The sequence below is a fragment of the Drosophila mojavensis genome, unplaced genomic scaffold, assembly GCF_018153725.1.
Source record: "Drosophila mojavensis isolate 15081-1352.22 unplaced genomic scaffold, ASM1815372v1 contig_136, whole genome shotgun sequence".
Classification (NCBI taxonomy): Eukaryota; Metazoa; Arthropoda; class Insecta; order Diptera; family Drosophilidae; genus Drosophila; species Drosophila mojavensis.
Genome location: NW_025318667.1, coordinates 10,264,401 through 10,274,354, shown reverse-complemented (window position 1 = coordinate 10,274,354; position 9,954 = coordinate 10,264,401). Strand labels below are relative to the sequence as shown.

Here is a 9,954-nt window from a genome sequence, read left to right as displayed (position 1 = left end):
CAACATGTTAAAAGATCGAATGATCAAGGATTATAAAATGTTTCAATTTGTATGCAGCAAAGCGCAAGGCAATAAATGAAGACCAGTAAATCAATTTACAATCATTTGCCATGGAAACATTCTCGGCTAAGAACAGTTTTACGAGTGTCGAAAGCAGTGCAAGAACTATATCAAAAACTGAATTCATTTAGGTAAAGCAAAGCCCACAGACGAAAGCAAATCATGACATGATCAGTTAAAAAGATCATGAATTAATTTCGAAAAACATTGTGATCAAATATTTTAACTTTAAAATCATAGAAACAGAGAGAGAGAGAGAGAGAGAGAGAGAGAGAGAGAGAGAGAGAGAGAGATTAAGAATCAGTTTCTACCAAGCAAAGTGCAGATTAGTAATGAAACAGGACTTAAGATCAACAGATCAAGTAACGATCCTTTATTTCTATTACAGAAAAAAAATCGATTTAAAAAAAAAAATAGTTTCTCTATTATACAATAATAATGAGGATCACATCAGAGAATACTGGCAGACGTAGGTGGCGTCCTGCTAGCGAGGCGGATTCTGCACGTACTTGGATGTGTAATACTTGACCTGATCCTTGCCCTGGTCATTGCGATGGCGCCCTTTGTATCTGTAAATATGGGAGACAGTCAGATGAACCGGCTGGAGTAGCTCGTGCAGCTCACTTACCGCGAGTTCAGAATGAACCAGGTGTTGTCCTCGTGGTCCAGGCAGCCGGAGCCGGAGCCGGAGCCGGAGTCGGAGCAATCGAGCTCCATGCCAGACGTTCTCTGGGGCTTGGGACTGCGCAGCAGCTTGCCCAGCGTATAGACTGGGAAGGCAAAGTACTCGCGCTTCAGAGCGTAGCGCGAGCTCTGCCGCTGCAGCGGCGGCGCCTCAGTGGTGCTGGCCAGCGAGTCGTACGGTGCCTCCATGCTCTCGTCCACGTAGACGATCTGGAAGGAAGAAGGTGAACTACCGGCGCCGCTGACGGTGCTGGTGCGCGTCTCCTCGAGCAGTGCCGCCTCCGAGGGCACGGCCAGTTCCAGCTCCTGGCTGACGGGATCTTCAATCTCAGCCTCCAGCTGATCGAGCTGCTCGAGCTGCTGTTGCTCCGGCGGCGCAGTGAGCGAGCTATCGGTGGTTGCCACCACGTAGTGACGATGGTTGTCCGGTGGCTCAAGTGGGCGCGAGCTGCGCAGCTTTGGCTGCCACTGCACCACCTCCTGGGGCGAGCGATAGGCGTTGTACTGCTTCGCCTTCTTGGCCTTCCTCTTGTGCTTGCTGCGCGGCAGCTGCGTCTCGTAGGGCGTCGTCATGGGCGTGGTCAGTGCGAGTGGCTCCGAGGCGGTTGCAGTGCCCGGGCCAGTAGCTGGCGCGGATGCTGGCGTCGGATCAGTTGGGTATGTCTCTCTGCTGCTGACTGCAGCTCCCGTGCCTGCTGCGGTGGCTGCGACTCCTGTGGTGGAGCTGGTGCTGGTGCTGGTGGCTGTGGCTGTGGCTGTGGCCATTGTCAGCGGTGGCATGGTGATGGCCTCGTGCGCATAGAAGGGAATCAGCGTCAGGTTGAGCAGCTCCCGCTGGCCAGGCAGTCGCAGGCGCTCCACAATGGGCTTCGGCCGGAACATGGGCGTCGAGGGCGGGTAGAGCACCTGCCCGGGCACCGGCTCCTGCATGGGGTAGCGCTGCGCGCTCAGCATCGTGTTGAGCAGCAGCTCCCCGCGGGTGCCATTGTAGACGAAGATCGGGTAGCTGGCGGTGGGCAGAGCGTTGTCCCCGGGCGCGCTGTCGAAAATGGGCAGCGACTGCGGCTGGCGGCGTCGCTGCGCCGGCTTCGGCTTCGGCTTCGGCCGGGCGGTGGTTTGGGCCAGCTGCTGCACGTAGTGGCTGGGCAGCTGGACGCGATGCGGCAGCACATAGTGGCGCTGGTCCAGCGAGGGTGTGGCCAGCGGCGGCGCCACCAGGCGCTCCACCTCCTCGTCCGAGTCGGGCCGGACGCGTATTGTGATCGCTGTGGGCAGATGCTGGCGCTGCTGTCGCCGCTGGACTCGCTGGGCGCGTCGCATTATTGTGGCGCGCGTGCTGGTGGCATAGTCCGAGTCCTGCCTGGCCTGGCGCCTCATCAGCTCGTCCTCGAGTATCCAGAGCGGCCGCTGCGCCGCGTCCAAGTAGCTGTGGGCCAGCGAGTAGGGCGTGCGCGCCGGCGTCCACGCCCAGCTGCCGGGCAGGGCGCTCAGCAGGCGCAGCAGCGCCAAAGTCCAACTGCTCAGCGCCTCCATTTGGGTGTGCGTCTTCCAATTAAATGGCCAAGAGGGCAGCCCCAGCTGCAGTCTTTATATGCGCCAACGGCTCGCCGAGTGCTTTCGCTCGAGGGCTTTGCAAATAATCGTGCGACTTGTTTTCGGCGGGTCAGCGCAGTTCAGTGGGTTGTGCCACATCAAGTCCGCTCGAGTGGCTCGAGTGGTTCTAGGCCATATTTACGCCTCACTCAACATTGTCGCATGGCCAAGTTCAACAAAGTTGAACTTGTTTCATTGCAGATCTTCTATGGGAGCTAGGCCCTCAGCTTGCCCTTGCCCCCGCCCCGTGCAGCTTTAAGTGGATAATCAGTCGAAAGTCGAAAGCCTAATGGCAATCGAGTCTTAAATCGAAAATTTCACCCATTTTCCACTATTGTGCGTGAAATTGGGCCTAAACTCGTTTCACGGCCCACTAAAGGTCGGCGTCGAATAGATTGGATTGGATACCAATTTCCTAGCTAATCTTCAAGGTTCTGTTCTGATGGCTGCTAATGGCGTCTCTACTAGCCGCAGACTGCAGCTGTTGCCCCAGTCTGACCAAAATAGTGGGCAGCAGACATGGCGTGGGGGAGGCAGGAGGCAGGAGGCAGGGGGTGGGGAAAGCCTTCCATATGGACAGCTGTCAAAACGGACATTAATCAAAACACTCTAACTGATTTGGTTTCTGGCGTTACGGAATGCTTCGACATGCAACAATATTTTGGATGCATCGCTTGACGTTCGTCGATCAAAACATGGCAGCCGATTCTGATGGGAATCCAGCTATGTTTAGGGCCAACAAAGTCTCTGTGTGTGTGCTTAGTTCTGGGTCTTTTGTTTCACATGTGGGGCTCTACGGCTCTACATGTGTTTCTAGTGCACGGTGTTTGGAAAAACAATTTGGGCAACCTACAAGTATTTCCCAAGCAAGAACGAGAACGAGAACGAGGGCATGAACGAGAGCATGAACGAGAGCGAGAGCGAGAGCGAGAGAGGGTGGCCGAGAAAACTGACAAACTGAACATGACCACAGCCGAGTGGAACAAGTGGAACGGCCCCGCCAAAATGGGGTTAATAGCCTTTGACAGACAATTGGATGGACCGCGGGCGGTGCGGTACGGTGCGGTACGGCAATCGTGAGTTCTCACTTTTGGCAGGGGCTAAGAAAATGGAAAATGAGTATGGAAAAATGATTTATTAGCCTGTATCTGTGGCTTTGATCGATCAATCGGCGCTATCTGCTGGTGCCTGCTCTTGTTCTCCATTCCATTGTATGCCTGTTCCGCTAGCTAATTACAAAAATAAAATCATTTTCCCCGTTTGCCTGAGATCTCAGATCTCAGATCTCAGATCTCAGAAGTCCGACTGCAGCGACGGCTGTGTGAACGGATTGAGAACGATTTTCAAAGTATATCCATTCATTCATATCGATTATTAAGTGCTACGTTTAGGTGGTAATTTATGGCTGCGATATTATATCATTTCGTTTGGGATCTCTCTCTCTCTCTCTCTCTCTCTCTCTCTCTCTCTCTGCCTCTCGGTCGATCTCTCCCACTCTCTGGCTGTCTGATCCAATTGCGTGACTTTACAGCATAATTAGATTGAATTGGAGGGCATTTGCCAGGGCTTTATGAGCTTTTAATTGTCTCTAATGCATTTTAAATTCGCTTAAGCGCATTGATACTATTATCCAATGCTCCGATGGATCGGCTAGGGGAACTTCTCTCTTCTTATCTGAAATTCCACACTAACTCTTCGAGCTATCGCACACGCTAACTCGTGCCCATAATTAACAGCTAGAAATATTTGGACAGACTTAAGACAAACGCCAACACACACACACACACACACACACATACACAAGAGAGGAATGTTGGACTGGCATGTAAATCATAGGGTATCTTGGGTAGCGGGGGCTCAGTCAAGCGCATCGCATTTTTGACACCAACAATTTGTTCCGTCAATTTGTTATAGAATGCATTTTATGCAAATGAAATCTGTCCTCAATCTATCTCACAGAAACTTCACTTAGCGACCTGAGACATGTCTCTGTATGTGTGTGTGTGTGGGTTTACCTGTGCGTCATATTTTGTGGCATTCTTCTGGCTGTGTTGCGTGGCATCAACTGATTGATGCGCCGCATAGAGCGCACTATGAATAATAAACAATAAACTAATCAAGAGCCAAAGCGAAGATCACCAGATGCATCTGTCAGATACACTTGCGACCTGACAGATACAGATACAGATACAGATAGAGATACAGATACAAATGCCGATGCAGAGACAGCTTAAGCTAAAGATACGCGGAGACAAAATGTCAAATGATTCGTTTGTCTTATGTCTTATATCGTAAGAGTGGACACAATCGTATGTAAAGAGATAAATACATGAATAAACATATATACATATACGTATGTGTGTATGGACACTCATTTGACGTTTGGCTGGGATGGCAGAGAATGCCGCCTAATGACATTTGCCAGAGAGCTAAGCTATCTAATGGTCAGGTGTGAAATCTCAAGATGTTTCAGATCTCTAGAAAACCAAAAAGAAGTAAAATTCCCTTTGTGGATCGTATGTAAGGAGTTAAATACATATCTAGATGGACTTTGATATTTTGATATTATTAAAAATACTTTTATTAATTTTTAGCCGATAAAGCTTAACAATTTGAAGTTTTTTAGACTTGAACTGAAAATCATAAATCTTGTGTTCTTAATGTTTGAACTTACGGTTTCATAAATAGCAATGCATTGGCCAAAATGAGATAGGGACACACAGAGAGAGGGAGAGAAAGACAAGATAAAGAAAGAGAGGGAGGCAAGATAAAAAGACAAGATAGAGAGAAAGAAACAGAGACTGAATGATGAAAGAGAGATAAAGTAGGACATTTACTTCATTAGCAAAAGAAAGAGGGAGTGAGAGCGAAACAGAGGGAGGGAAAGCAAAAGAGAGGTTAGAAAGAGAGCGAGAGGGAAACGCAAAGGAATCTATCGAAAAAGAAACACAGAATCAGAGAGGAATACAAAGAAAGACGCAGAGAAAGAGAAAGAAAGAGTGAGAGAGGGAGTGAGAGAGAGAGACTGAGAGAGAGAGAGGGAGATCGAGAAATAGAAATTCGAGAATGTAACAGACAGTCTAGAGACAAAGAGGTAGAGATTGTGATAGAGGAGACAAAAATTGCGAAAGAACAAACGCCAGGGAGAAGAAATAAGATGGATGGATGAGAGAAATACAGACAGACATGTATACATGTGCATATACATGCATACACTTGTTTCTAGATATATCTATACGATGCATATCTTATCAGTCAACATGTAATCGCTTTGTTCGCATCTAAATAATTACCCTAGTCCCGCACACAATCTGTCATATTTATTGGGCTCTTCAGCTTGTTGCTAGCGACCATCGAAACGTAATCTTATCTCCTTGGCTGTGGCCATATCAATCAGTATATTAATTACAAGTCAATCCATTATACAGCTCGCGCTATCAGCTGGAAGTCCACTCGCAGTGGAAGAGAAAAGTAACCGAAAAATACAGGAAAAAAAAAAAACAATAACAGCAGAAAGAGTTGACACTTGAGATGACGTCGCTGCGTCGCAGATCAGCGAAAGCTTTTCGTGCGATCCGAGCGCAGTTAAATGTTATTGGACAGCGACAAGCGAGCAGCGACCAGAAGCTCTTCCAGCACGCGTCGTCGCGACGACTGCGTCACTGAAAGCTCGGCCAGTGGTTCGTCTCGCCTCGTTGCCCGACGCGACGCTTCGTCGTCCGATTGTCCGACTCCAGCCCTGTGAGCATTCAGCATTCCATTTGCCTGCCTGAGCTCAGTGCGAATTCTGTTGTCGAGGCGCGCGGCGGCTAAACGTTGAGTCCATTGCTTGCTCTCACTCTCTGTCTCTCTCTCTCTCTCTCTCACTCAGTCAATCGCTGCCGCTCTTGCTGTATCGTTATTGCGATTTTTGTTGTTGCTGTTTGTTTTTTTTACTTTTTTGTTTTCATTGCCCAACTTGTTGTGACTATCGGAGCGGGCATCTAGCACCAAAGTGAGCATTGCTTCAGATATTTCGGCTTCAAAATTGTTTTTGTTTAGACTCTAAAAATTTTCTGCTCATAGTTGCTTTCTTTTAGAATAAGAAAGAAAAAAATATAAATACAAATAAAAACAAGGCTGAAAATTTGCGCATAAGCATAGGCATAAATATTTAAGTGCGCATCTAATGTATATATGGGTATCTAATAAATAAACCTCTGGTCTCAGTCTGCATTCCACAAACCACACCGAAGCACCGACCAAGAAGAAAGCAACGAGATGAGCAGCCAAAATGATCATATACCCACCATATCGCCGGGTCGCAAAGCCGTCTTCCAAGTGCTGTCAGGTGGTTCGGCCGGTTTTCTGGAAGTATGCATCATGCAGCCCCTGGACGTGGTCAAGACTCGCATGCAGATTCAGGCACGGCCCGCCGCCATCGCCGCCTCACACACGGCTGAGGTGAGTTCAAGCCATCATCAGCTGCCCATTCCAATGTAAACAAAGGTGTATTTGCCAAAGGTAATCGAAGTATGCGTAGAGAGTTCAAGGGGCTCGTACAGACAGCGTGTGTATTTGCCTGAGTGTGTGTGTGTGTGAGTGTGTGTGTAGCATAAGCAAAACGCCGATAAGAACCAGACAGCTTTTATGACCATGCCCAAAAAAGCGACCTTAACACGCACCAATCTCACTGCCCAACTGATAGGGTACATGTGCAAGTGTGTGTGTATGTGTGAGAGGTCGTGTCAAGGTCATCAGAAGTGACAATCGAGCAAATATAGACAGCTATCCCATGGGCTGTGGGCTTGCACAGCTGACGATTGCTTCGATATTAACAAATACACACACACACACACACACACACACACATATGCATATACATACATACATACATACATGTGCTTATGTAGTGCTTATCGATTGGGCGCTGTTTTCAAAATTTTCGACTTACCCCTCTCTCTTTCTCTCTCTCTCTCTCTCTGTCTCTCTATCTATCGCAACGCGTGCCGCACTTTGTTTCTAAGCGAAATGAAACAACCCGAAATGACCTATACAGTTAACTATATCTTATCGGCTTGTGTTTGAGATCTTATTACTGGTCTTAGCTTTTGAGAATGCACTTGGCGTTGCTCCAGAGATAACAGGGCATACATCAATATATCATCCACTCTTCTACTGTTGCTCTAGAGATAACAGGGTATACATCAATATATCATCCACTCTTCTACTGTTATAATGCCTATACTAATGCCGGCTATATACTGAATAATGCGAAGAATAAATGAGAACAAAGAGAGATCTAGTTATATCTTTATATATATGCATATGTATGTCAATACATATATATACAAGTATATATAATAAGCACACGGAAACTCTTTTCTTTACACACATGTATATAAATATTACTGTATATATACATAGCTGAGAAATAATTAATAGCATCACTATGCAATTCTTTGAGCACATTGCTTATGCGTGGCGCTATTTCACTTTTCTCAACAGTATGCACAGTCATACACACATATCAATATACATATATACATATTTGTATGTATTATATTCATATGCGTGTCTAGTTTTTGAAAATTTTCTGTGTTTAACCAATTTGTTAGCACATTATTAAAATAGATGCAAAAAAGTAATTCAAATTACACGCACATACACACTCGCACTCCCTCACACACACACACACACGCACGCACACAAAGTTAAGTCTGCTAATTAACTAATTCCGAAAGCTTACAGTGTTTTTTGTTTGTTTTCTTCCATTTCATTATGATATTTGCGTGCCGTGAGCAATGGAAAATAGAACAGCATTTTAGCTGTTTTTAAGCCAAATGCCGCTAAATTTAAAATGATCTTTGATTGATACAGTAGATCTGAGGTTAAATAAATCTCAATCAAACATAATACTAGGTGGGTCCAAAGCAATCACCCTATTTCAAATGCTACCAAATGAAAGAGAAAGAAAAATATAGAGAGAGATTGGGATATATGGATAGACATTGCCTTTACCACAGCCTGTATAATGTAAACTTTAATAATAGATAGAAGAGAGTTATTAAGGCTTAACTATTAATAGTCTAGAAGCTTAACTCCATTAGTTAATATTGAGAGTCTGACGATAAGTCGTAATCAAAATGATTGAATTGCTCCATGCAGGTGCACTACTCTGGCGTGTTTGACTGCTTCGCCAAGATGTACCGTCAGGAGGGCATCGCATCGTATTGGAAGGGTCTGATGCCTCCAATACTGGCCGAGACGCCAAAGCGGGCCATTAAGTTCCTGGTATTCGAGCAGACGAAGACGTTCTTTCAGTTTGGCTCGCCGACACCGACTCCGCTGACCTTCGCCCTGGCGGGTTTGACGGCCGGCACCTTGGAGGCGATCGCCGTCAATCCGTTCGAGGTGGTGAAGGTGTCGCAGCAGGCGAACCGCCAGAAGAAGCTGATCGGCACCTTTGATGTGGCGCGGGACATTGTCCGGAACGATGGCATCGGACTGCGAGGCCTCAACAAGGGCTTGACCGCCACAATGGGCCGCAATGGCATCTTCAACATGGTCTACTTCGGCTTCTATCACAGCGTCAAGAATCTGGTGCCGGAGAGCAAGGACAACACCTGGGAGTTCATACGCAAGGTGACCATCGGCTTTCTGGCCGGCACCCTGGCCTGCTTCGTCAACATACCGTTCGACGTGGCCAAGTCGCGCATCCAAGGGCCCCAGCCGGTGCCCACGGAGATCAAATACCGCGGCACTCTTAGCTCCATTGTCACCGTCTACAGGGAGGAGGGCTTCCGCGCCCTCTACAAGGGCCTGGTGCCCAAGATCATGCGCCTGGGTCCCGGCGGAGCCATAATGCTCCTCGTCTTCGACTACACATACGAATACCTGTTGTTGAACCACTCATAGTCCATCACTTCTAAACCTAGCATTATGAAACTGTTGGATTTTTTTTAGATATGCCGAATACCCCTAAAAATCTAGTTAATAATTAAACACGCGTACGCAAATGACACAGCTTGGCAAACAGATGTAAATACAATATTATATATATTTGAAACCGTTGTTTCCTTAATTGAGCCGAAGTCCTATAGGGATTTGCAGATACTACTGTCATACTCAAGGAGTAGCCATTGTGAAAGGAGCAGAGGACGTGGGTGTCTATATGATATACGATATCTAAATCACAAATAAAGTTAATGTAGGCATGGAAACTTTTCTTGGATACCGAAACTCCTAAATGTGACAAAAAATCTTCTCAGCTTTCCATTCGAATTAGTTTCTGAGTCAAAGTAAGTACCCAAACCAAGTCTGATTCTCGGTTACTTAACATAAAATTCAGATAGACGTGAAGGTTTCTACTCGAACAAGCAACGCCGAAAAATATGCTACAGCATTTGAAAGAATACTCCAGAAATAGTATACTTTCCGAGAGTTGAAACACACTTTAAGTGCTTTGTGAATTCTATACCTAAAAGCCTTACAGATATATGTAGATGACTTACTTAGTATAGCTATATACAGAAAACACAGATCAGAGGGCAATAAGTCCATTAGTAATTCGTATGCCTCTGCGACCATACAATTGTAGATGTAGTACTTAGTATATCCATAAGCATATACAGATCA

The 9,954-nt window shown here is 46.5% G+C and overlaps 2 protein-coding genes across 2 annotated transcripts; one reads left to right on the top strand and one right to left on the bottom strand.

Annotated features, from left to right (window-relative positions):
• Positions 1–623: 623 nt before the first annotated feature.
• Positions 624–2,456, bottom strand: LOC6585142 (mucin-5AC). The gene has a single exon (XM_044011591.1). It carries the CDS (start codon positions 2,275–2,277, stop codon positions 685–687), a length of 1,593 nt encoding a protein of 530 aa, XP_043867526.1. The 5' UTR covers positions 2,278–2,456; the 3' UTR covers positions 624–684.
• Positions 2,457–6,102: 3,646 nt separating this feature from the next.
• LOC6585141 (mitochondrial 2-oxodicarboxylate carrier) lies at positions 6,103–9,385 on the top strand. The gene is made up of 3 exons (XM_002010744.4): positions 6,103–6,331; positions 6,547–6,780; positions 8,485–9,385. Exons 2-3 carry the CDS (start codon positions 6,598–6,600, stop codon positions 9,232–9,234), a joined length of 933 nt encoding a protein of 310 aa, XP_002010780.1. The 5' UTR covers positions 6,103–6,331; positions 6,547–6,597; the 3' UTR covers positions 9,235–9,385.
• The last annotated feature ends 569 nt before the right edge of the window (positions 9,386–9,954 follow it).